At 39.3% G+C, this 27,530-nt stretch overlaps 1 protein-coding gene across 2 annotated transcripts; it reads right to left on the minus strand.

Annotated features, from left to right (window-relative positions):
- Window positions 1-830: 830 nt before the first annotated feature.
- rell1 (RELT like 1) lies at window positions 831-26,827 on the minus strand. Of its 2 annotated transcripts, none has more exons than XM_034856867.1 (8): window positions 26,560-26,827; window positions 18,700-18,912; window positions 13,995-14,066; window positions 9,755-9,809; window positions 5,349-5,597; window positions 4,027-4,159; window positions 2,283-2,326; window positions 831-2,201 (listed from the first exon to the last, which is right to left on the minus strand). In XM_034856867.1, exons 1-7 carry the CDS (start codon window positions 26,582-26,584, stop codon window positions 2,291-2,293), a joined length of 783 nt encoding a protein of 260 aa, XP_034712758.1. In that variant the 5' UTR covers window positions 26,585-26,827; the 3' UTR covers window positions 831-2,201; window positions 2,283-2,290. The 2 variants fall into 2 exon arrangements, with proteins under 2 accessions (XP_034712758.1, XP_034712757.1); XM_034856866.1 differs by having other exon boundaries at window positions 831-2,212.
- Between the last annotated feature and the right edge of the window lie 703 nt (window positions 26,828-27,530).

A 27,530-nucleotide genomic window follows, 5' to 3' on the forward strand; every position in this document is an offset into this window, starting at 1 on the left:
TGAAGTCATTCAAAAGAGACAGACCAGAGCTTTATTGTTATCTATAGCCTTTTTTTATGTGCATACCTAATTTTGGAATTTGTAGTCGCTTAAATGGAGTGTGAGAAACCTTTCATAACGCTGGTGACACCGTCACCCAGAGAGAGCTAAAGTAAACACATGGAGTCGATATCTGCACCATGTAAACATGCTGCTTATTTCAGACGCTCACTCAAACACCCCAAAGCTATCTTCTCTCTCTCTCTCTCTGCATGTGTGTGTGTGTGTGTGTGTGTGTGTCACTGGTGGGTGGACTGCACCTTGTGTGGTGTCAAGGTTTCTTTTCCAATGCATGTAAATGTCTCTTCCTCCCGGTCAACATTGAAAGTCAAGCCTCCCAGCAGCGTTGAAGTTCAAGTTTGGCACCCGTTAGTAACTTAGTGTAAATTAACAGAGTTGTATCTTTTCTTCTAGTGTTTTCTGCGGTGTCTTTAAGGTCAGACGCTTGTGTGTCCTGCATGAGTGAACCAAGGTCAAGAGGAGACAAAAGGAGTCAAGGATTGTTAATGTTTAAAACACCTCTCCATCTCGTCTCCTTTATCGGGAAATAATATGATACGGACCACCTACTCGAGATGAATGAGACAAATCATCTTTCCATTACAGCGCGGAAAGGGAGAGAAGGAGTGAGGAGGGTGCAGAGATGAGGAATGGAAATGAGAAAGAATAGAATATGAAGACGGATGGGTGGCTCACGTGAGGGAGAAGTTAGCCTGCAGGACAGTGAACTCTCGTGCACCAGTGTCTCAACTTCCATGCAGTGTATGATTAAATGACAACGACAAAGTTAATTTTTATGGTTTGATATGCATTAGTCGTCTTTATTTCTTTCATTACAAAGTGATAAAAACACAGCAAACTGTCGCAAAATATGAATAACAGGTATATGTATGTCTTTTTTTATTTTTTAAATGAGTAACATTGAAATGACATTCACAAAGTGGGAAAAATTGGGGGAAATACATCTTTGGTTAATTGTCTTACTTCATGAGGGCTACTCCGGTGATTTAGTACTGCACCTCCATAAAGCTGAAGGACTTACAGGAGACAAATTTGAAAAAGGAGTGAGCTTACTTTAAAAATATCAAAGCAGCAAATGCTGAGATATAATGACTTTTAGTCACAAGAATGTGCCAAGCTTCAAAAACTTTTGGCTCTACATTTCCCACAATGCCACCAAATGCATCTTTTTATGCGACATTCTCCGCCTGGTTAACGCCTACGTGGAGAACCAAACACAGGTAAAAGAAGAAGTATAATAAATACATAACTGCTAACGTTGCTCAATGTCTGCTGGATATTTAAACAGGAAACCTTTTGCAACTACAAAAAAAACTTTATAAAGCTGATATGTCCAACAAAACAATAATATTTAACAATTTAGTAATACCTATCTGACACATGGGAAACTGTTAAAGGGAAATGTGGCACCTTGAAGGGTTGGAGCAGACGGACCTGCCTGAGGATGTGGGCAATGTGGTTTTCTGTCCAAATAAAACTTTGATAAAAAACACATGGTAGTGTCGACCATGTTTCTTCTTTATTAGAGGTCAGATTGGAAGAGAATAAAAACGCACCATCTGACATCACATTAACACTATTACAGTATATGGCTTTATCACCTCTGCTAATATTCCAATCTACTTCCTGGTTCTCTGACCACTGTTATCGGCTTGTTCCTCATTCCTGTTTGGGAATGACAAACCCACAACTTAATCTCAGATTGGCTGTATCTGTTTCTGTGGTGGAGTTTTACCAATTAACTGATTGATGACTTTTCCTAGCCTCCACATACAAAAACATATGTAGACACATCATCTGCATATTGAGTAACTAAGCCGTGGCTCAGGCTTCCTCTGCATTAAGCAGCCGCTTTGCTTAAAGGTCCTTAAGCAAGGCACTACTGTGTCATTTTTAGAGGAAATGGAGTGTGTCAGAAATAGACACAAATTTCCCCTTTCTCCTTGTAAAATAACTGGCTGGTGTGACTCTGTATGTCACTCTCACCACCGTCGTCCTCATCAGCAGCGGCACTTTGGCTCCCCGTGGAGCAGGAATGAGAAGGGGACGACTCCCTGGCCCACTTCGTTCCTCCAGCGCGGATGTTTTAATGTTCTTGTTTGGGTTTTTGGAAAGTGGCCAGATTGTTGATTTCCTCCTCTCTGTAGAACAGGGGGGGGGGGGACTGTTAGGACACAGAAATGGAACGCGAACATGTAGCTGATGAAGACGTGACACGTTACCGGGATTTCTATCGTTTCTCTTTGTCCATGTTGTTGGTCTGCTCCTGTACAAGGAAATAATATGGATTTAACACAGGAAATAGTCAATAATCTTAAGAGTAGGCGTGTTCTGCCATCAGGCTTGTTTACTTTCTTTGGCTAAAGGCCCCCCCCCCCTTTCTTTCACAGTCAATACGGGAAAGCTGAAAGTCAAGGGCTGAACGTATGAAACGAAACAAACACGGGTGTTAAATGTGTTTCTTTCTTTGTGAATGGGTTATTTGCATTTGTAACTTCTATGAAACATGAGTGTAATGATTCTCCACCTTAAAACAAATTTGGTTATGACATGTTTTCGGTCAAGGCTGGTGAATCTAAACAGACTCTAACCTTGCATATTCCTTCTGAATTTCAGAATCCGTAGAAAACAAACTAGGATAGAACACAGGGTGATTTCAACTACACCCATCATGTCACTAAGTAAATATGAGTGTAAGCCCATACACCAACATCCTTTTCAGGCTTATATGTTGACAAGGTTTGTGAAATTGTGTCATTGCATTGCATCCACACCATCGTGTTTAACGTGTCTAACATGTGACACACAGCTCCTGCTGCAGGATTACTGCTGTTGTGTACAGAAGATGCAGAACTTACCAAACGGGTAAGCTGTCATCTCGGTCTGTTTTCTTACAAACCAAAGCGACTGCTACACAAACAGTAAAGCTCCACAGCGTAACGTTTCCCTAACTGCTAAATGTAACCACGTTTTCAGAGCTATTCTCCTTTGTCAAACTCTGTTTAACATGCCATAGAAAAACATTTTGTGCATGTAATGTTTCAAAACGTTAAAAAAATGTTTAAATTTGTTTTTGGGAAAAAAGTTGTGCAGTTGTGCACACTCCAGCAAACAATAAATTGAACGCTGAGGAGAGACGAGCGGAGGCTGTCCACCCCGAGCGTTGCAATATGATAACCAGAGTTCCTGTAATGTAAACAGAAAACAGCATAGCTGGAGGCTATTTATTGTTGTGACTGATTTTTCAGTGGATCTTCACGATGATAATTTTGCTAGAATCACATTAACTTTACCCAAAACAATAAAGAGCTTGTTGTGTTCACATCTCTTAATTGTAAATCAGTTTTTCTTTTTGTTTTAAGGTTGGGATGTTTGGATTATTTGCAATAAAGTTGACTTTACTTCTGCTTTCTCTCACACACACCCACACCCACACACACAGCACATTTTAGTGCAGTTGAGATAACTTAATTGATCGACAGAAAGTGAATGGACTGCATATTGTGGTTATGTTTTATTACTCGATTATTCGTCTACGCCATTTTTGGGGGGAAATAAAATAAACTTGTCATAGTTTCAGCTGCTTAGGTCATAGTGAAGTGAATATTTTAGGGTTTTGGAGTGTGTGTTGGACAGAAGAAGACATTTAAAGAAGTCACATTGGGCTTTAGAATATTATAATAGGCATGTTTTACAAATTTCTGACATTATATAGAGCAAACAATTGAAAGTTTGGTCAAGAAAATGATCCAGAGATTAAGAGTACTGCTAAATGTTGTGTGCTATTAATTATCAAAGATGTAACATTTGTGATTTTGAACAATTGGTCAGCCAATGCATGAAAAGCCTAAATGTCACTACGAGCTGTATATGCAACACTTATTTATACACAGGGTGGTAGCTAAGAAGCGCCTGATGGGAGACAAAGAGAGAGCAGGACACAGGTGAAGTTTCCAGGATACAGACCTGCCGGGACTCAGACGTTGTCCGACTCTTTGGCCCCACCTCCGTAGGTAATGCAGGAACGCTCCCATTGGAGTCCGTTATTAGCAGGGTCCGCCTCTCCCTGGTCGGCTTTTCACACTTAGTCACCCGGAACCTGAGAAATGACAACAAAAGGAAAAGGTTTTTAAATGTTTGCGGTCTGGCAAATGAGGAAAAAGGTCTCGCGCACTGCGGGTTTGGCTCATTAAAACAAACTCCTGCTCTTCTTTGGGAACCAGAGGCCAAAATGTACACAGCATGCTGTTGTACTCTTTTTAGGAAAGTTTTTTTTTAAAGTGATTTTTTTTTTTCTAGGCCAAAATAAAATACAACTTATCCAATTATCATTGCTGCTGATTTATTCACTTTATAAATAGTATATTCATATCAAGAACAATATAAATAACCTACGGAAAACGGTCCTTTAATAAATACTCAGTGGGTATCAGCCCTTCTCATTCGTGCCACAGTACTCACCCACTCAAAGGTGCACGTGCGCACACACACGCACACAAAAGCTTTATTAAATCAGTAAATGAATATTCATATCCCGGTCGTGCTGCCCTGTGCGCACGCCGCCATTCATCGGGGTTTGCAAATGAAAAGCAACCGCTCTGCATCCCAATCAGCTCGCAGCGGGACATTACAGAGGGGAAGAGGCCGAACACGTTCCTGGGTTCACTAGTGGCCGGACAAAGGTTCTCTTTACTTTAAACTTTAAACACAGTGTTATTATGGTAGCATACATGCCAGGGTGTAAATCAAAATGGGGTGTCCTAAACCCCCTTTTAGAAACTGGGGAGCATTGGAAAAGTCTATCTTCAGCGCCAGTTTCACATCACAAACAAGAATGATTTCTTAAAGTTATATTCCTTAAGATCAAACCCATATTTTAAGCAATAGCCATATTATGTATGTTCAGTAATTGTCTTTAGTGCCAGATTCTGACCGATTCACGAGTAAGAGGTAAACACAGGGAGAATATGCATGTACTGACTCACCTTGACTGTCCACATGTGCATTTTCCAGGTCACTGCTCTGGTGTCAAAGTGCACAGCAGTATTAGTCGGTATAATTAAGTGTGGATGTTTTTAGGGTTAATGTTTGATTGTTAATGTTTTGTGGGTAATTAATATCTAATATCCCTCTGGGGCAAACTGTTTTATTTATTAAAGCACCTTGTGTGGTATGATTCTAAGAAAGAATTAAAGAATCATCATAAAGCGGCAAAAACTATTGTTTTGTTTCACACACGCATGCACGCACACGCACACACACACACACACACACACACGCACGCACACCTGCCCACAGCCAGGACCGTGACCTCTCCGATGAGGCTGCGTCGCTGCTCCGCCTTACGGGCCGACGGCCTCCTCATCAGCGGCCATTTCTTCTGGCTGCAGCGGTTGCAGATGTTCTTCTGCCCACCCAGGCCGCCAATGGTGTGCAGGTGGTTGCAGGTGTGCTTGGCGGCTCCGGGGGGTGCACCCGGCGATATGGGAGGCACCAGAGGGGGAGGGGTGCCCGGAGAGGTGGGGGTGGCTGGAAGACTGAAGTCAGAGAACCAGAAATTTGTGTTTAACTTGCAAGTTTGACATTTTGCTTCAGTAATGACATTATACATTACAGTATTCAACTGCACTATATATGAGTGTGTAATCAAGCTCGCTGCTGATGATTATGGCCTATTATTACTAGCAGAGCACACGCAAAATGATGTAAATCAGCCCCTGAACAATAATTATGCAACAAAGAGTGAAATCAACCAAGACATACTGTATAGGTCAGAAGAATGTTGCAGCACCATTCACCATTTAAATATTAAATAAAACAAAAAACAAGGTTTGGTTTTTATAGGTCGGCGGCCAAAAGTGCACCTTTGAGAACTGAGACCTTTCACAATCTGACCTACATTCAGTCCGAAACATTTTAATTTTACAGAAAATAATTCAATGTCTTTGAATTTGCACTTCTTTTATTGCAGCCCAGCCCTGCAGAAAGGACACATTAACATCTCATCTTTAAAGAAACAAATACTTTGAAAACGTTCAATTTGAATGAGATCTATGTTCAAAGTACTAATGGAGGAAATTTCCTGTACATGCAGGCACCAGGTGATCAGTAGGGAATTAGCTGTGAAAAGAAGTCAAACTGATACAACACATACTTTCCACTTTCACACAGTATTCTTCTGAGAAATGTGCTAACAGCGACTTATTGAGGCCAGCTTCGGCGTCTGTTTTGTGTTTTATGACCCTGGAGAGCAGCTCTTCACATTGTTTACCCACAAAGGTAGAATAAACACCATTTCTACTCACTGACATGCACATTTAAGATGCAGTACGTAGAAGGATTCATGTGTGTCAAGGGACAGACAGCATAAAGAGTTAGGTCTCTTTGATGTGTCTGAGGAGGCACCACAGCAATCGACACTTACTGTAAGACACTGGGCAAGGAAAGGATGGATGCTAAGTTACAGTATATGGCCACAAGTATGTAGATAGCTGAACATTGCACCCATATGTGATTATTGAACACCTAATGTTGTGCTATAACAGCCTCCACTCTTCTGGGAAGGTTTTTCGTGACACCTGGAGGCTGAATGCATAGAGATGTGCTTTCATTCAGCCACACAAGTAAGAGATCACGTTCAGACTGGCTTCAGCCTTGTGTTAAAGTCAGCGGCAGCCCCTTAACCCTCGGATTCGTTTGAAGGAGTCCGCTTGCAGCAGGGGTGCCAACACAGAGGGCTCCCGGACCAAAAACAACGCCACATCCTAAGATCAATCCTGGTCCCAGGGACCAAGTACTTCCTCATTGTGGTTGCTGTTGTCTGCACTTGAATAATCAGCGAAGTTCAGCCCTGCAAACGCCACTCGGCAGTTCCTGAACCACTGGAAAGTTCTACCACGGAGCAGGTACTTTTATTTGCCACCTGCTACAGGCCTTTTTTCAAACAGGCCTCGACTTTCCCCTCACATTTGCAAACTTTCAAGGATTTTAAGGGGAACCATATATTACAAGGCCATGGCTGAGGTAGCCAGCAGCATACTGCATCTTAATTAGAACAAGAATAGAATTTTGATAGAATTTAAGATATTCATAATTATAATGGAGAGTAATTGGGCAAATGTATGCAAAGCTGAGGTCAATGAACTCTCATGTTACCAGAGGTCAGATGTAAAGTGCCTCCATGTCTGAAATAAAACCCTGGGGTCTCTTTAAATTGGATTATAAACAGGATAGGAAGAATAAAAAACATATTTGTGCAACACAAAATTCAGTTTCATTTTTCTTGATTTTCTCTAATCTTTCTTCCCCCCCTATGATTGACTGACTATGTGTAGTTGTTTCAGGCCTTTTAAAAAAAGTGGGGGAGGAAAAATCTGTCTTCTGATGAACTAGTCATAACTGGCGGACATGTGCAACCTGTACGATGGGGATACACAAGCAGACATCACTTTGGTTTAAGGTTTCACAAGCCACACAGGTTGGAAACCACTGGTGTAAACAATGTGCGCGTATATGCATGTGAAATGCAATATGTATTATGCTCATGTACAGTGTGTACAGCAGAGGTATGAATCAGGAGTTTGATCCACAGGAGGAAAATGGAGAGATCAACTGATGTGAACAGAGGAAAGGGGGCTAATGGAAGGTGCACAGGTGGAGGCTGGAGTACTGACGGGGGGAGCAGCACTGCTGCGAGGGGAAGTTAAGTACCAAATCTGGAGAGGCAGATAGCGACGCCTGGCCACACTACAGTCACTCTCCTTCTGGTAGTCTCTCTCCATCCCTCTCTCCTTTTTCCTCCCTCTCTCCTGTCTTTCTCCCCCCATTAAGTGTCAGATAAATTACCCCCGCCCTATTCCACCATCTCTAAGTGATCCACTGGCAGAGTGCCCAACTTGGCTCAGGAAAAGAAAGAAAGATATTACGAGTAACACAGGGAGAGAGGAGTAATACATGGAGCGATTTTGAACATGAAAGTGCAGGGAAACAGGAGAGGGGGGTTATGTAGATAGAGATTTGGAGAGAGAATGAAAAATTGAAACACATGAAAGTGACGCCGGGCAAAATGTGTGCGAATGCAGATTTCTGCTGATCTTTCCATGTGACTAGGCAGTGTACCTCTATAGCTAATCCTTGGCAGAGGCATCGGTCCTCCCATTCATCCACACTGATTCTTCCTGACAAAGGAGAACATCCCTCCTCTCTTCATCTCTCTCCTTTCCTCCCAGAACAATATGTAGCAGGACGAGGAAGATGACAGGAGGAGAGAGCGAGGGGGGAAACATACTACACTAACTCGATTTACTCATACTGCTCTTCTGTCACAGGCTTCTCCTCCTCCAATCTGTCTATCAGCCTAACTCCGTCTCTTCTTATCTCACCGGCAAAGCGAAGACGTCTAATCTCCGCTCACACCATCAGTTCTTATGATGCAGGGTTGTTTCAAAGTGACAAGCAGGCGGCCTTTGATTTGAGATGTGACCGTCAAAATGTGAATGAAATTAAATCAATTTTGAGACCCATTCAATGTTTGTGCTATTAATAAAATGCAGGCTAGGGCTGCAACTAACAAGTGAAACTTCGCTATTAATTGTTCTATTAATCGTTCCGCTCAGTCATTGTTGGTATGTCAAGGTTTTTGTTCTCGCATGGTAGTTTACAAATGACCACAGGCAGATTTACCATTAATGTTCATTAACATTTTTTAAACAATAGGTCCTTAATTTCACAAAGAGGTAGACAAAACAAGCTAATCGTTTCAAGCCAATAATCGTGGCTAGTTACAATTTGAAAATGTCAACAGAAAAAAGTCTGAAACTGCAACTAGCTTTTTTTTTTAATCAGCTGTAGCTTAGCTAAGCTATAGGCTAAGCTATAGGTGTATCTATGAGTTGAGCAAACTCCATCTCGGGTAACAAATTGTCTGGGGTCGCTTGAGTGTAAACTTCCCAAATCCAGTCCAATCCAAATGCAAGCCAAAAAGCAGGACAGATGTTACCCTTCACATGCTGAGAAATTAAAATCTTGTGCCAAGTAAAACTATTTAAATTATCGATTACTGTTTTGATTCATTTTTTAAAAATTTAATGAATGTTTTGGTCTAAAAAATAAGTCTAAGTCTAAAAAAAAGCCCAAGGTCCCAGAGCAGATACATCCAAACTGCTTTTTTTGTCGACAACAGTCGACAACTCAAAGTTTATTAATTTGCAGAAATATAAAACAGGGGGAAGCATCAAATAATTACATTTAAGAAGCTGGAACCGGCACACATTTGGGATTTTTGCATAACAAATCCTCTGAAGCTGCCGTATTCAAAATGCCTCTGCTATAAAGATACCTACAGATTCTTGCACAACTCTTATTAAGTGGAGTCGCGCTCACTGTGTTCTGGCTAAGAATCAACAACTGTGCACAATAGGCTTAAATAACCCCACAATTCAGTAATATGGGGCATGGTGGCTATTCAGAAAGAGTCCCCAGCTGCTCGCCCTCAATCAAACCTTGCCAATCTGGAAAGGTATCAGAAGAGATATGTGGCCTGATTGCGTGGTGTGTTCATGTCCTGCTCTGGCTGCTCTCATTTCAGTCACTTCAGCAGGGACACAAACAGGCTTCCAAAGAGGCCTCTGGGGCCATCTGGTGGTTGAGATAGTTAATAGTTAACAGCTAGTAAAAACAACATGAGGACAATTACCCATCAGAGTCAATGCTGTTTTCTTGAACCATGGCTTTTAGGGCATCCGAGTTTGCTGAGGGAGAGAGAAAGAGAGAGAGTTACACACTTACACAGATAGAAGAAAGGAACCGGGAGAGGAGGAGATAAAGGTAGGTTTGGAATTAGCGAGAAGAACGCTCCAATGACTTCAAACGCAGAGCGCTTATTGAAAGATGATTACAACTGATTAATCCTTAACTAAATTAAATGGCACACATGAGTTCACTAAGCAGAATTACTGTAGACAAAAACAAAAGAATGTACCAGACCAGCAAAAAAAAAAAACTTTGTAGGAGCAAACAAACTCCAGAATATGACTCTGAAAACCCTAATTTATGTGTAATGGTTGAGAATTTGGCCTAGGGGTGTACAGTTGTTTAGATTTTTTTTAAACATCCACAACAACACCAACTTCTGCTCCCAGACAAAGTCGCATCAACTCAGTTCAGACATAGATTTGCATAATTTGTTCCCAGGCAAAGATTTCCCTAAGGCCCGGCGCTGATGCATTCACTGACTTCCCATAAGCACACTGCATGCACAGATAATGGTGGGAGATGTATTGAGCGTGGTGCTGAGACGGGGATGAATCACGTAGGTGAACGTTGGGGTTTCAGGTTATGATTTTATCTGAACGTGCGCAGGCATCTGACTCAATCCGCGGTTGTCCTCCTCTCCCCGGATCATCCTCCCATCATGAGGCTGTGCAGGTTTTTACGACAACAAGCTGGATAACAGCTAAACAGATATTTAACTCAGTCAATGAGTATTATGAACTTGTAACTGCTTTGACGGTAATTTCACTTTTAAAAGTCTACCCTTTGAGGACTGCGGCACTGGGTTTTGGTTATTTCACATCGAATTTTTTGTGTTTTTGTTTTGTTTTTGTCCTTGCTTTTCTCACTGGTTTGAAAGTAGGGACGGATCATTTAAAAAAAGATGATATCGCGTGTTCCTGTGCACCAATCAGTGTCAAGAAATATTTAAATCAAATCAAACCACGACCCCACAGTTTCTGATGAAGACGATTAGTCAAATTATTGAGTGTTCTACTAAAATGTAATAACATTTAAAACTTTTATTTTTGTTTATTGGTCATATATCTTGTCATACAATGTTATAGAGAAGCGTTTCAAACAGAAGTTTCAGGTGTTTTAAAAGGGAAATAAGGTCCCCTTTAGATGTTTTTTCATTTATTTTTCAAAATATACTGTATCCCAACACAGCTCCTTCTATACAAAACTCTTCAAAATGAGTCAGTTTTATGGCCACTTTAAACAAACATTTTAAAAAGTAACTGTAATGTGCTGTATATTTCTGGACCCATTTAATTATTTCTTTCGTTCCTACATACACTATACCTGGCTAAATGTAGATAAATGTTGACAATGCAGCTACAGTAAAGCTTGACTACAAGCAAATGTAAGCAATTTTCAATCCAATGGGTTTAGTAGTAGTAATGTCAGTAGTAATGGGCTACTTTAGCCTTTAAAACACAACGCAATGTGGTCAAAAGCCAGAGTATACTAGCCTAGAAATGTAGACGCACCCTAGCAGCAGCAAATATAATTTGCAGCTAGGGTCAGTTTAGCAACTCTCCGTTGGCTTGTGAGCTGGAAAAAACAAATTCTGGTCAAGCCAATCACATCGTCTACAGAGTTGGTGGGATGGCTTAACATGAGGACATGAGGACATAAGGACATAAGGACATAAGGACATGAGAGACGGTTTTGCGTAAATTCCCTGCTACTTAAAAACAAAGAAGATGGCTTTGGCCACAACTCTTGAAGACTTGGAGTTAAGCACTGAAGTCACTCTTAAAAAAGGAAGATGTGTTTGGAGTTTTGCCGACGGGATACGGCAAAGTTTAATCTATCAACTTGTAGTATTAACCTTTTGAGTGCAAAGGGAATTTGAAAGACAACCGTTTATCCTATGGCTTGTCAAGCCATCAGCCTTTTAAGTAATAACTAAGTATATCTTCCTTTTTACCATTCAGACATTTTTAATTATTGAGTAAATTACAAACACACAAGAACAGAAAAGTGACAGGTAATTTATCCTTCAGTATAATTTTATTTTTTTACTGTCACGCTTTTATTTTGAGATTATCTGTAGATGGCAGTTTTTGCTCAGCCACAAAAGATGGCTACTGCTCCTCACAGTGACATGTCTATTTATAGACAAACTGCTACTTGTGGAAAATCCCTTCCAGTGTTCCAGATAATTATTTCCATGAAAAATAACAATGTAGGTTTTTAGAGTAGCCAGTAGAGAAGCGTACATACATTATCCCAGTTGAATGGTTAAGGAGGAGTATGAGGATGAGTCACAGTTAACTGAGTCCAACTCTGCAAACACTGTTACGAGGAAAACGGTGATAAGTCAGTTCAAAGTTTTGCATCTTGTTGGTGGAACAAAAAAATCAACCCAGCCACAACACAAACAGGACAACGCAGCCTTCGTGTGTCATACAGTCTGTCTTGAGGATAAGATATGAAGGATGGTGTATACTGCAGCTTTAGGGATCAATACTCACAGATAAGCTTTGTCTGTTTACTTCTTGTATTTCAAAAGATTTTAGCTCAACAATATGACCTTGGCATGTCTCATTTTTTTAAGTAAATTGATCCCTTTGATTAATTTTTCAAATAAATGAAATTCGTAAGAAGACATTAACATGGTAAACGGAAGCTGCATTAAATCTGTTTTCTTTATGTTTTTGAAAATCTAAATTCATGTATTGCTAGTGTTAGCACTGCACTTTATCCATTATCTATGAATAATAATGTAGTTATAAGCTGATATTTTCAAGTGTTTAGTATTTTTAAGTCTTCACCTAACAATGTGCAGTATCCATCAACACTTACTATCTTTCTTTGAAGACATATTTTGCATAATTACAAATGTCACAGTATAATGTCATGTATTTTCTGTTTATAAACCAAGAGGCGCTTAACGTCTTGACAACCACCTCAAACAACACTTAAAAAGTCCCACTACATCAGTGTATTTAGACTATTTATTGGATGTTTATATAATGTGAATAGGTCCTAGAGAGAGTGTAGGGGTATAAATGTTACTGCAGAGATAGAAAGTATGCATGCTGGGTTTAAAACTGAGGCATTTGAGCCATGTTTTTCCCAATGTAGAGCTACATTTTCGGGTGTTGCATAACACACCGTATTCTAAACAGATGGCGTGGCATCCAATAAAAATGACAAAAAAAATAATAAAAAAAGTCAAGTAATCTTGAATCTACTGTGTAATTGTCATACGCCTTCTTTTTCCCACCTTACACTTCTGTCTCTTTCCATGCTTCTGTATGATTTAGATTTATTTATATTACGTTAAAAAAATAAAAGTTGTTGAAAACTATATATTGCTCTCAATGTGCACAGGCATAAAAACCCACGGCCAGCCCAAGCTCTTTTCTGCCATAACACATTTCCCAACTATTGCTGGGAGAAGCTATAATGGAACTAAACACTGAACCAGCACGCTATCCAAGTGCCAAGCAAAATGCAACAAATACACTGCTCAAGTGAAACAGTCTTCCTCTATTTCCCTTAAATATCAAAACATACCTACAAATAGTTTGAACAGTTATTAACCTGATTTCAACAGAACTCCACTGCTGCGGGAGGTTTATTAGCACTGATGGAAATGCTGTAATCTACACTGTCAGGAAAGCCATGTGTGTTCGTACTAATCAAACTAAGACAATACGAGCACCGATCTCTAGCTCTTCTGTTGCCACTTATAAACTCAGCTGAACAAACAACTGCCATTCCTTGGAGTAAGGAGAGTGCTGTGATTTATTACAAATTTAACTGCATGTTCCAGCTCAGTGAAATCAGTTCAATTCACAGAAATAAAAGCAATTTTAATTTTAATGACAGCCAAGACACTGCTGGGACTTCACTGGGAAACAGTGACGTAAGCGCCCATGTTGTTTAAACCACATTCATTAGTAATTTCCTGTAATAGCTAGATTGTCTCAGTGTTGAACAAACATGAAGATCCTCATTCCACAGTCTTACACACACACTCACACACACACTTCCCAAATAGTGTGTGACAATGAACTTGCAGCTGTTATAATGACTTCATGGAAGAAACAGAAACAGTACATTGTGTAATCGACATGCAGGTTTCTAAAAGGTGGAAAAAAAGAAATTGATTGAGTGTTTGTCGTTAAGTACGTCTGGACACATACCTTCATTTTTCATGATGTAGTGGACAATCTGCCCGACTGTGTCATTGTTTTCACTGATGGTGTCATTCATATCTGGAAGATAAGCAGAAAATGATACACACAATTAGAAAGACGTATTAAGTGTATCATAATTTCTGTTACATGTTAAAAGTCACAAATATTTAGACTTTATATTTTGGAATCCAGTACTCACTAATCTAAAGACTATTGTAACTGATGAATGGTGTTTTGAGAGGAAAAACCCTCTTTGGGCATTAGCTAAGGGCCACCTTTAACATAAACGCATCGTAAACGCTGAACATGATACAAAGAACTCATAATTCAAGAGCATTTGTTAATATTACAACTTGACTGTACTCCAATACTGTAGGTTTCACTGAAGCAGGTTTGCAATTCATTATTTAAATTGGCAACCCACATATAGAGTGCATTTTCTTTGCGTATAACCTTAAATACAAGCTTGGCAATATACTGATATAAGAGTAGATATTGTCTGTAAAAATAATATTATGAAATTGTTTGTTTCTTAAAGTCTTAAATTTGCATTCATGGCATGTTTTTGCCACTTGGGGGCAACGCAACAAGCTGTAAACAACACAACAATTTCCATATGAAAGAATTTTGATATTCTTATCAATGTATTTGTTACAGCAATAGGTAGCAAGTTTTGTGATATTTTGTTTTGTTAACAAACCTCACTTCTGCCCTCATGTGATCATGTGATCATGTGATTTTAAGACCCGAGGAGACAGATCTTTTAAAGCTGTGGCGCCTCGCCTCTGGAATGAGCTACCTTGTACCATTCGTTCCCTTGTTTGTATAGACACTTTTAGGAAACAACTAAAGACCCACTTTTTTAAACTTGTTTTTTAGTTCAATACTGTGTTTTACTGTATCCGTTTGTTGTTTTAATTTATTTTATTTTTATTTTCATTTTATAAACTTGTGCAGCACTTTGTGATCCTGGTCTGTGAAAAGTGCTATAGAAATAATGTTTACTTACTTGATCATCATATCTCTACACATACAGTCATTAACTGTTCTCCTTATGTATGAGCCCCGTCCACTCAGCACACACACCCCTATGAGGCACTGACTACAGCTTCCTGTGATCTGTTTCCTGAGCTTTTCCACACTTCTGATAAACATAATACTCTTCCAAAAGACTACAGCCAGTGTTGGAGAACTCAAGTCCTGGACTCAGACTCAAGTCTCTATTCTCTGGACACAAGTCAGACTTAAGACCCCATTCTCTGGATTTGTGACTTGACTTGGACTCGCGGACAAATGACTTATACTTGGACTCATAATATATAATATCGGACTTGAGGAGTCATGAAAAAGGACTCAGAAGTTGGATGAAGTTTCGGATTAAATAGGTTATAAAAATGAGATTTAACATGTTACACTTTTCCCGTTTTGGGCTCCAAATCTGGCCTTGAAGCAGCTGGGGAGACGTTCCATCCTGGGCTGATGTTCTTTTGGTGTAACACCCTTTATTTCACCAATAATATTAGCAAAGGATGAAGTCACCATGTCTTGAGAAGCTTTTTGTTTATTGTTAACTGTTAACTCACTTTGCATCATCTTTGGGTCTCTTTTTTTCCCCCCCTCACAGCCACACATACGCTTTTTGGTCCGACACCGCAACCTCTCGCTCTCCTTGCTTGACAACACACTCACTTAACGCTTCATTCTCGCTCTTACTTTCACTACTCTGGTAGTGCAAGATTCCCAGACTCCCTACTACATGATCACATTTGGAAAATGCAGAGATGTTGTGCTGTGTGGCAGAAAAAGAAGTCAGTAAATAAACTTGCTATAGTAACAGTGGTGTCTTTTTTGTTGACTGTAGATGCTCTGTTATATAAGCTCTTTAAAATGTGCTAGAGTGGGGAAATGTAGGCAGTCTTAAGATATAACACAGACTCAACCTTTTGGACTTGTACTCAGACTTGAACATTTGGGACTGGAGACTAGACAGTTGGTGACTGGACTGCAGCACTTCTTACAGCAAATTAATGGGAGTCTTCCGGTGTGTCATGGCTGAGTTTAAACCTGTCCACTGTAAAGGAAGCTGCTGAGATCACATTAACTGCACAAGAAAAAAACAACGTTATGCCTGTCCTTTTCCAATACTTAACTCCACTAAACACATAAGGTAATAATAAACATGGTTCAATGGAGGGGTTCAGGGCTATGGCAAACATGTGAAATAGGGGAGATGTGATGTATCAGGAGGAAAACTGTGCAGAGGTTTGTCGTATGATAACAGATAAATGAGAAAGGCAGTTGGCAACAACTCTCATCCATTTTAGCAGCATGGTGTAAACAGTTCATTCTTTCCATAACATTTCTCATGCCTATGATGTACCCAAGGGCAACTCAGTGATGCCAGAGGTTTCCTATCTGCACACAACAATTAATAGAAGGGAAGGCAAGGAAGCACTAACATCCCCTCTCTCTGTGTGTTCATGCCGCATACCGTCTTTGCAACAAGTAAAGACGCAACACATGCAAACGGAGGGGAAACCAGGCGAGTTTACCTTTGTTTTCAGTATGCTGAAGTTCAGGAAGTCAACAACTTTTTCTGAGAGGCCAGAAACCTCATCCTCACAAACACAATGGTCTTGGGAATTTAGCATTATCTGCAGTTATCATTACGAGCCGAGGGAAATTAAACCGGTTCTTTGCAGAGGATGTCTTCGTTTCCCGTTGTGTCACAACTTACTATAAGTATGTAGTACTATATAATCTCTTAAATGAGGGTGCATAAAATAAATAACTATTCTTGAAAGGAACTCTGACAAATATTGGTTTCTAGCATGTTTTAATGTGTATTTAAAATCTTTTTTTTCTGCAAAGAAACGAGCCATTCACATGATCACACAAGTATATTCTTATCAACATCTGTCTGCACATACACTAGAGCTGTGTAATTAATCAAAATTTAAATAACTATTACCATTTTGGCTCCTAATGATTACAAAAACAAACAAAAAAATCGGGAAAAGCAATTATTTTGCACATTACGTTTAGCAATTAAACTTTGTCTTATGTTCTAAAGGAAAAACATTTCAAATGGGAAACTTTACAGCTCTAGGTGTTTTCACTGTTGATATGTTTAACTGTTTCACTGCTTTTAAAGTATAATAAATGCAACAACTTTCCAAAAGTGTACAGAATAATCCTATCAAAACTGACCAAACAAATTGTGACTATGATTTTGATAGAGCAGCCATAACCTACACTACCGGGCACACTGAGTAATGATTGTAATGCATTTCACCATCACATGACAGGAAAATGGAAAACGTCCAGCAGACTAATGACTCATTTGGAAAACAACTCATAAAAATAATCTATGCTTCTTCTGCATTTAGTTTTCCATTGGCTAAGACACAGTCAGACTGACTGCGAGAGAATTCGGACTGATAATGATTAAGTTCATGTGCTGCAGTTGTGAAAAAAGGAGGGAGACAAGGTGAAAAAAATTGTAATCCTTAAAATTTTCAATGAATCAAATCCCATCTTGGATGGATTTATGGTCGGCATTTTTCTCTGAATTAGCCATTTAATGCATCTACATACTGCAATTGCCCAGTCTCCATATAGTAATCTACATTGTTAGTGTCAGCAGCCGCCTTTCCTGCACTGGATTCAAATTGCCTTCACACAAACGAGGGGAAAAGAAGAAACGAGGCAGCATGTACTCTAGCGTAGTTTTATTTTATTTTATTTTTTTAATTTCAGCTGTTTCACAGCTGTATCAGAGCTAGATTACTGCTAATGCAAACTCAACATCCTACTGCCGCTGTCTGTCGTCTGGTGACATAGAGGTGGCTTTTATTGTGAGGAAGTCACAGGAAGCCATCATTTGAGTTAACCGCCGAAAATGGCCGTTTTCTGCAGTTTTCCTGGATGAATTTTAAATATCGTAAGGGAGTAACAAAACAAGTCAGAGCAGTCCCAGTGAGTGGCAAACTTCCAACTCTAGAAAGGAACCAGATTGCAATGCGATAATTATTGACTGAGCTTTTTTTCCCAAAACTGGAGATTGTGCTGCACTGTAAACACGTGCAACAATTGTTCTTCAAATTGCCTTTCTCACAGAGAAGTGTTTCCTGCCTCTACAATTCTAGGACCTGTAATATTAAAATGCACTTGATGTTACCACGGTAACCTTTGATGGGTCTTTCCGGTGCGTTTATTTATAAAAGCCATGACAGGTTTAATCCACATCCTCACATTTGTTTTTTTAGTTTTTAATAATTCTTCAATGTGATTTGTATTCATGTGTGTAAACAAATATAAAAATAATTTTTTTTGCATAAAACTAAAAATTATCATTAAAACACATCAATGAATTGACCTGTATCTGACCTGGTACTGCATCTTAAAATTCTGCATGCTTCCAAGTCATAGCATCTTTTCTGTCAAACAATTTTCCCTTCCCTCTTTTACCACCTCAGTAACGTATTGTCCATCTACTTAGATAAACATGACCCTGATTTAGCGATAATCTTGGGTGTGTACTGTATATGGATGCCTGGAAACAATGAGCACATTGATGCAATAAACACATAAAACTAGTCATAATGGTGTCAAACAGCAACACATTACTATGAGTCTGCAATGTCACAAACACCCAAAAGTTTTGGGAGTTTGCTTCAACTCCCTCCCTCTTTAATTCAGATTGCCTTACCGTCGCCCAACTCAGGATCCTTTTCTTCCTCCTTAAACTCCCCTTCCTCCCCATCATGGGCGTCAGTGGTGCACCGGTAGCCCTTCCTCTTCAACACGTGGCAGATGACCACCCCCAACAGGCCCAGAAGGAAGAAAACAGGCACCAGAATGAAAGCGATGTACTCTGGGTTGCTCACGGCTGCACCTTCTCCAGTAGCTGTTGGCTGACCTGCTAGAAGATAAAGAGACATAAAAAACCCAAAATGATTCTAAATGTTGAAACAGAACACGCAGAAGATCAAAATAATGGATTGTCATCATAACGCCCCTTGATGGCTACCCGATATCCACAGTGAGTCAGAGGGTGCATTTGGGACCGAGCAGCTGAGGGGATTTAAATGCTATCAGCTGCATGACAGAGATTTCATGTTCCCTTCCTGGATCAATAGTCTGCTGCTGCTGTCTCTGCCCTCTAACTGCTTGATCTGGTGCAAGACGCCCCCGATTTCACAGCTTATGAGGCAGAGAGAGTAAAAAGGCAAAAACTATAAACATCCATTCTACATGTTGGTCATATCATAGTATTTTTTATAGAAATTTATAGCAGCAAAAAATGGCACAAGGACCATAAACTTTACCAAGTTATAGCTCTAGCTTTGCTCTCCCACTTCCATCTGCCCACCCACCTACACACAGGACTTTAGACCCATTAGGGTGCAACAGGACTGAGAAGAGTGCTGATCTTAGGTCATTCATTATTTGTCTATAATAAGTGACAAAGTGGTGTAAACTCCAATCCCACCTTCCCTGAGTCAAAAGTAATGTCTTCATATTGATTGTCTAGTCTGAGCAACAGTCCACAATTTCAGAATATTTAGTTTACAATTAATAAATGCCTAACAAACGGAGAAAATAATCACTTAGCAGCAAATATTTCCCTTTTTTGCTTAAAATAATCCAATAATCTATTATAAAATTACCAAAATACTGCCAAATTATTTTTCTTTCAAAATGATGATGTTTAAGGTCAAGGGATAGACAGTGACCTGTGGTCAGCTAAAAGCGAAGGCTCTCCTGGCTCCTGCAGTCAGGGCACCACGCGAGGAGGAATTCCAGCACAACACACAAGAAGCCTTTTGTTTTCCTGTTCGCATCAGGGTGTCTGTGGCTGTGTGTGTGTGTGTGTGTGTGTGTGTGTGTGTGTGTGTGTGCGTGCGTGCGTGCATGCGTGGTCTTGTTTAACTATATTCGTGGAGTCCAGTACACTTGTGGGGCCCTGACTGCTTTGTGGGGCCAAAATGCCAGACCCCACAACTTTAAAAGGGCTGTTTGAGGGATAAGACTTAAGAGAGAGAGAGTAAGGGTTAGACTAAGGTTATGGTTAGGGTGAGAGTAATGGTTAAGGTTAGCCATTTAGTTGTGAGGGTTAAGGTCAGGGTAAGTGGCTAGGGAATGCATTATGTCAATGAGGGGTCACATAAAGATAGTCCCACAAACTTATGTGTTTGTGTGTGTAAGTGAGAGTGAGGGGCACACATAGAGAGAGAGAGAGACAACCAAAGACAGAAATGGTAGCTCACAGTTTGAACAGAATCTCATATCATATCAGAATCAAATGAGATGTTGATGCCATTTTGAAATTTTACCACAACAGTGCGTATGCTGTAGGCGTGTATCTGCATAGCTAACCCTGTGCCTCCTGATGCATACAGGCATGTGTGCTCCCCCATTGTTCCAGTTCCCTGACGCATCAGACTGAACACACTGGTTGAGGCCAATTGTCTGCTTAGTGACAATCCTATGGCCGTGTGCTTATACACCAGTAGGCTGGCCTGGCACGTGCCCATGCCCATGCCTCTCCACGAGTAATCACAGGCCAATTAGAAGATTGTATTAAAAAGCATCAAGAAAAAAAGACGGGAGACTGCCAAATAGGTTGAGTACAATCAACTTTGAGGAGGATTTACATTTGAGTCATAAAAATCTCTTAGCAACCACTGCTGCTACCATGATGAAAGTCATCAAAGTGACAGACAGAAAATAAAGAGATATCTGAGACACATGCACATTACGTGTGGATTTATATAGTAATCATGTGGATTCACACAGTACATAGGGTTGGGAATCGATTAAATGTTTTGTGTACTGAGGTTTTTATTTTGTAGTCCTTCCACTCTTAAGCCCTAAACATGCTTGTAAAAGTCACCTTCTCTCACAGTAATGACACAGTAAACCATGTCAGAGGCTCAGTCAGGTTTAAAGGTGGAGAATTGGCTTCTTAGAACATGAAACATGAGGTGGTCAGATGTAATGTAATAAAGTAGATGAACAGCCTATTAGTGCACTATTTGTGTGTTTTGCCTAATTATTTTATGTATGTGATATTAGATGACGTGTATATACACACACAACATTACATTTTTCAGCACTCTTGCCTAAACTTTAACTTGTTGTCCATTGTCCCATCATCTTTCAGTCACTCTGTTTTCTGATTTGTACATGTCTGGTGACAGGGATTTTTAAATAAAAATCAACACATTTAAAAAAAAACACACACACAATGAGTATTAACTTATCAGAATCGAGCATTGAATCATTCTAGAGAATTGCGATGCATCTAAGAATCAATCATTTTTCCCATCACTAATTGATACAATAAATTCTGATATTTATAAGCAACTTTTGGGCTTTGGTAAGCTTTAATTAGATACTTTGTACGAATATAAATAGGGCTACTGAACGTCATACAGGGATCTAAAACCAGAAGTTAAAATCAAATCTCAGGCTGCAACTAGCTTATATTTTTGTTATGGAGTAATCCGTCCACTACTTTATTTTAAATATCTTGATCTTGAAGTCAATAACATTTCAGAAAATACCAAATATACCAAATATTTTTGCATTTTAACTTGATCTTTTTTGTTAAACATTCAATTGATTATCGAAATTGTAACTAATCAACTAATAGTTTCACATGTTTTGTCTGATCGTAAAACACATCATTTGATCAGATTGCCCAATTTAAATCATAACTTTTTATTTTATTTTAGTTTATTTTATTTTATTTTATTTTATAGCGGGGTTGACATTAGGTCCACTAAAAATAAACTGGAGAAGAAAAACAACTGTGTTTATTTTGACTTTTTGAGATTATGAGAGGTGAATCTGGGCGAGAGAAAATGTTTCTCAGCACCATACTGTGTTACACACGAGGTTGCAACATCCAATGAATCTCCGGATTTTAGATAGAGGAGCAAAAGTATTTCTGTCGACACAGTCAAATCCCTCAATTGAAACATCCTGTGGAGCTGAGTGCAGGCTGGATAGGTCAGCATTACTGTTCTGCTGCTTTAATTCCCTGCAGTTTTTATCTGCCTAAAGGTTATCGACTTCTCTACTGCAAAAGCTTCTTTCACAGAATGATGTAAAATCAATCTCTGCAAAAAACACACAAAAGCAGATTTGTGATTGAATTGTTTGGCTTTATCCTTTCTTTTGCTGCTCTTCCCCTTCCTTGGTCTCTTATCTTGTGTGTTGAACATCAGATGCAATAATGAGACACATTTTTTTAGCCGTTAGTTAGGAAAAGTCCATTTCAACTCTGCTTGTGTGGGCTGGACTATTTAAATCTTGAACTTTGCATTTTTTCCTGCCTCAAGATTGGAACATGGAAATCAGTCATTACCACCAGTATCAGTGGATAATGCTGATGAGCACACCACAACACCAAATGGCAAAAAGGAGGATGTTACTGTACCTGTGATCAGCAAAAGACCTCGGGACACCAGACAGCATGACATGTGTTCCCTACCCTAAATAATATTTACCGTTTCAATTTATGTTTCAGATTAGAGCTGCATGATATGAGGAAAATATGCAACAACGTTGTAGAATATCGCGATAACAATATAACTAAGATATAACGCGATAAATGAACAGGAAGCACAAATTGAACATTGAATTAATTATATGTATATTACGCACCACCACCACTCAAAAAAGAATGACAGTTACATTATTCAGTTCGGTGTTCTAATGATTTTTTCTTTTACCTACCACAAAAAACTCAGTGTTTTTCATGATATGTTGCAACCTTTCTCTGTGTTTATTGCACCAGTGGATATTGCAAAGCCTGTAAAATATATGTACACACACATATATAGGTATGTATATTGTGCAGCCCCATTTCCGATCATTTCAAACTTTGCGAGTCACTTCTTGGCAAATATTGCAATAAATAAGAATAGCTTGAGCAAAATTAGGAATTCAGAAACAACTGTTGATGATGGAAAGGGCAGCCTCTGCTTTACAGGGACTATGCAGGGATGATGGGTTAGATGGACCATGGACATTCATTAAAGATGATATCAACAACAGTCATTTAGCCCAAGTTCTTTATTTGTTTTGACTGACCAAGCTCAGGCGATGCAACGTCATCCTAAGTCTACGTGTATGTATGTGTGTATGTATGTACATGTGTATGTATGTGCTCGCATATACAGTATGTGTGTATATACACCCTTTTTTTCTGTAACCTCTGATGTAGTGTCCTTGTGTGTTTGTTGTATTGGTGTTTGTTTTGTTTGCTTTATAATTAAAATATTGGCTGCAAGACTTCTGCCCTTTATTTGATCCGTGACCTCTCAGCCACAGCCAGTCAGTAATCTGATCCTCAACCAGATGTAACCGCATTATTACTCTCCCTTTATTCATCTCGGGAAGGAGAGAGAACAGAAATGGAAACCGCTTTGAGGTCCGCTCATTGACCACCGTTTGGCTAGTCGATAACCTCTCCTTGTTTTCCAACATCTATTTCCACATTCACCTTCCCCGACTATCATTCGCAGAGAATTCCCCCCAGGAGGTAAATCTTTCTTTCTCTATTCATAATCTCCCCAAGACGTAGAGTTAGAGAAGTCAATTAAAAGTTACTGAATAGCTGTAAATACACTTCATAACTTTCAATCAAAACTGTTAAGAAAGTGAAAAAATAAAAGGTTTTCATTTCACCACAACAACACATTAGAAGGGGTTTGTGTTCATGTGTTTAAAAGGATCTGCCCATTTGTGGCTTACCCATTTCCTTGTATTCAGGAAATCATGTGCAGCTAGGAAAGCGGATCTAAGACCCTCAGACCTAAACTAATCACATCTCATTTTAAATTACACAAGTCAGTCTTTTCTTTCCAACCCTCTGTCCTTTATTGATTTAGTCCCTAAGAGAGCGTGTTCACGAGTGGAGAAGAAATCTCTTTCAATCACTGTTTCACGTGCAGATACAGCTCTGACACTGTGAGAGATGCCTGTACTCGCTGGTAATGGCACAACAAAACAGCTACAATTTGCAGTGAATGTCTGCATTTATACAGCCCAGCTCAGCCATGGCAAACGTGCACTTCACTTGTTGTGTGAAAAGTGGCTCAACTGCATTCTCATGCTGCACACTGATCAGTGAGAAGAACATTTTAATTTGTCATAAGCAGTGATGGGAATAATGGCATTACAAATAATGACGTTATAAATAATGGTGTTAGGGGGCAGTGCACAAGACAAGCGCATAAATGTTGACCATTGACCTTTTTCACGGCAGACATGTTGACATGTCATAGAAGGAAAAGCACAAGTGTGTTCAAAAGCCTTAATGACGGCTGCATTCCACTTAGGAGAGGCCATGGTGTGTGTGCTGACTCACTGAAATAGCTCACTAGGACACTTGATGAAATTGGGCCATTGTTAAGGTTATTCATTTCAGCTGTGCTTTTCGTACAATGACAAGTCACAATGTCTGCTGTGAAAAAGGTCCATTGGCTGAGGTTGAGTAAACTTTCATGGTAAGCCAATCAGAGGTAGAGTTTAGGCCTGCACAATTAATTGTTCTAAAATCGCAATCTTGAGTCACCCTTTTTTTATAACTTTGATTCTCATTTAATTTTTACGAGCCAACTGCATTACAAATGTTACTACTTTCTTCCGTGAGTTTTAAACATAGACTATATAAAATAGGATTTAAAGCGCTCCCAAGCGCTGCAGTGCTCTCCCTTCTCTTCATTGAAGCCTCTATGTCAACAGGCTTGTGTGGTAATGAGCAATGTGCTTTAGGTGCTAAAAAAAAATCTGTCTGGTACTGCCAATTTGTTTTGTTTTGACGTGGTCTAAAAAAAATGGCGGCAGAGAATCGTGACAACGATTCCAAGCCCAAAAAATCGTTACTCATATTTCCCCCCCAAATCGTGCAGCCCTAGTAGAGTTGGGCAGGTGTTCGAAAGCACGCACAGTCGGACACACAACAAATACAAATGAGGCAACCCACATTATGTGAACCAGTGACTGAGACCACAATAAGTCCTTCAGCCTGCCAATGAGTGTCAGGCTCAACTGGTAGTATGTTCAAGGTGTGTACGCTGCCGACAGCTAGAACAATCTGAGCGATATACAACATGTTTGCATTGTAAACACACGCTATTACTACCAAACTAACGTACTGAATGCCTAGGTCTAATTGAATAAGCATGATGATTCAGCCTTGGCTTTTTTCGCATGCCACAGACGCCAGTAGACTCTCCGTGGAAAATTTGAAGAGGCCTAGAATTTTAAAGGTTATAAAGAAAAGGAAAGAGTAACATGGAACTAAAGAATGCTGGCTTGAGTATTTCTTGATGCAAAGACACATACAGTACTCTTCTCTCACATTAGTCCTTTGTCCTAGGAGTATTTCAAGATATCCACAGACTCTTACTAAAGTCTCCGACATTTGTGTACTGTGAAACATCTATTGTTTGTAAGGCTTTTATCCTGACAAGACAATAAAAGACTCATTGCTAACCAGGCCAACAGCCTGTTCAAACATACACTTCTGAATTGACAAAGATGTGTGCTGTTTACATTCATTGTCCTACTCCAGTAGGATTACACTGAGGCAGTACGTTCCTGTCATGTATGTACTTTAGAATATGTTATTAAAGCAGAGACCATATTTTTTACAGTTACTAAGTACATGACGTTACTCAAATATTACAGTTCCACCTTAAAATGTTATATTCTGTAGTTTTGGCTGCTGCACTGAAAAGAATCACTGAACTTCACTGATGTGTTTATATAAGCCTTGCGGATATTGAAACTACTGACGAGTTCACTTGGTTAGTGAGGCAATTAAGTTTATTTATGTTCAAGTTTCATGAGCTTTTCAAATTCGACTTTACATGTTTAGTACAGGGAAATAATAGGATTTTTAAGAAGGAAACATACAGTGTAAGCTGGTAAAATAAAGTCTGCAGCAAACATCTCTTAAATAATTGGACAATTCATTAGACAAAAATCTTGAAAAATATGTAACTACCGGATATTAAGCCATAAGTGCCGTATAAACTCGAGATAGAAGGCTTAATTCCATTAATATTACTAAATTAAAGATACCTTGGGAAACATTTCATTAGAACAAGCTACAAAAACATAACAAAGTGTAAGTCATTAAACATCTTTATAACGTGCCTGTTGTTTATATGTTTACGGTGGCATTTTATGGCAGTTTGTCGTTTTTTTTTATGGTATCTTGCCCTAAATGCTCAATATGTTTTCTTCCTTCCTTCACTAACATCTTAATACATGGGCTGCATTATATCTTAAAGTTCGACTGTAACGCAGTAACTTGTGTGTTATGTGTATGTAATGTCTAATGTGTAGTAAGTAGCTAACGTTAATTAGTTTTTCAAAAAGATTGGCATCAACCACCTAGCCAGTATGATTTAGCGTTAGTAAACTCAACGATTTTTAAATGAGAGCATACTTTTCTAAAAGGATGACAAAATATAAAAGGACTCGGATTGTGCAGCACTGCTAACCTTACAACTTCCCACAGACGGTAAAATGCTTGGAAACTTACATGCATTGGCGGTGGAATTAGCCATTGAAGGACAGTTGTTACCGGGAGGCGTGGCGGTGATGTTCTGCAGAGCCGGCCGTTGAACCGTTAAACCGTGGTTAAACAGTCAAACTCATAGATATATACATCCGTACGGGTCAAAATAAACCAAGGGAGGGACTTGCCATGGCTCCTTACAAACATTAACGTATTTCCTGATTTCCGAAGGGTATACGCCCTGATTTTAAAGTGATACTCCCTCCAACAAAGAACCGTACACAGGAAAGAGAGTTCAGTTACTGCTACTTCCGTCTTAGTTAGCTTTTCATAAAAAAAGAGGTTTCAGTCAATGGTTTAAGTACTTTACTACTCTACTAAGTAGGCTACACGTATATGTCCATTGTATGCAACTTTATACTTCTTCTCCACTAGAATTCAGAAGGAGATGTTCTACCTTTATTTACTTTGCAAACTCATACTACAAAATCTCATCAACGGATTGTCATTAAAGATAAAACTTGGTAGTTTTTGTCAATTTTGATACTTATACTTAGACTTTTATACCTTTTCTCAAGTTAATACGTCTTTTACTTGTGACAGATTCTACACAGTGGTATTACTTATACTTAAGTTAGAGATGTGGTACTCTTTACCACCAGGTTTCAGTAAAGGATTATGTAAAGTATATAAAATGTAGGGCTTTTGTGCACTGATCCACAAATCCGTTATCCAACAATTTCCTCCAAGATGCAAAAAAAGTTATAAACCAAACACTTTGACAAAGTGACCTCTGTTTCCAGAAAAACAATAAAATATCAGGTTTGCAGCAAAGTATGGTGTTGATCCCATTTCTTTACTCCAAACAAAGATTCCAACCAGAAACATTCATGCCTACTAACTAGCTAACAGTAGTACAAAACCAAGCCCGAAGCATAGATAAGGTCGTAACGTTGAGTTGTACTTTTTTGACAGAAAAAAGACTTGAATAGCCT

This window comes from Etheostoma cragini, chromosome 19, assembly GCF_013103735.1.
Source record: "Etheostoma cragini isolate CJK2018 chromosome 19, CSU_Ecrag_1.0, whole genome shotgun sequence".
Classification (NCBI taxonomy): Eukaryota; Metazoa; Chordata; class Actinopteri; order Perciformes; family Percidae; genus Etheostoma; species Etheostoma cragini.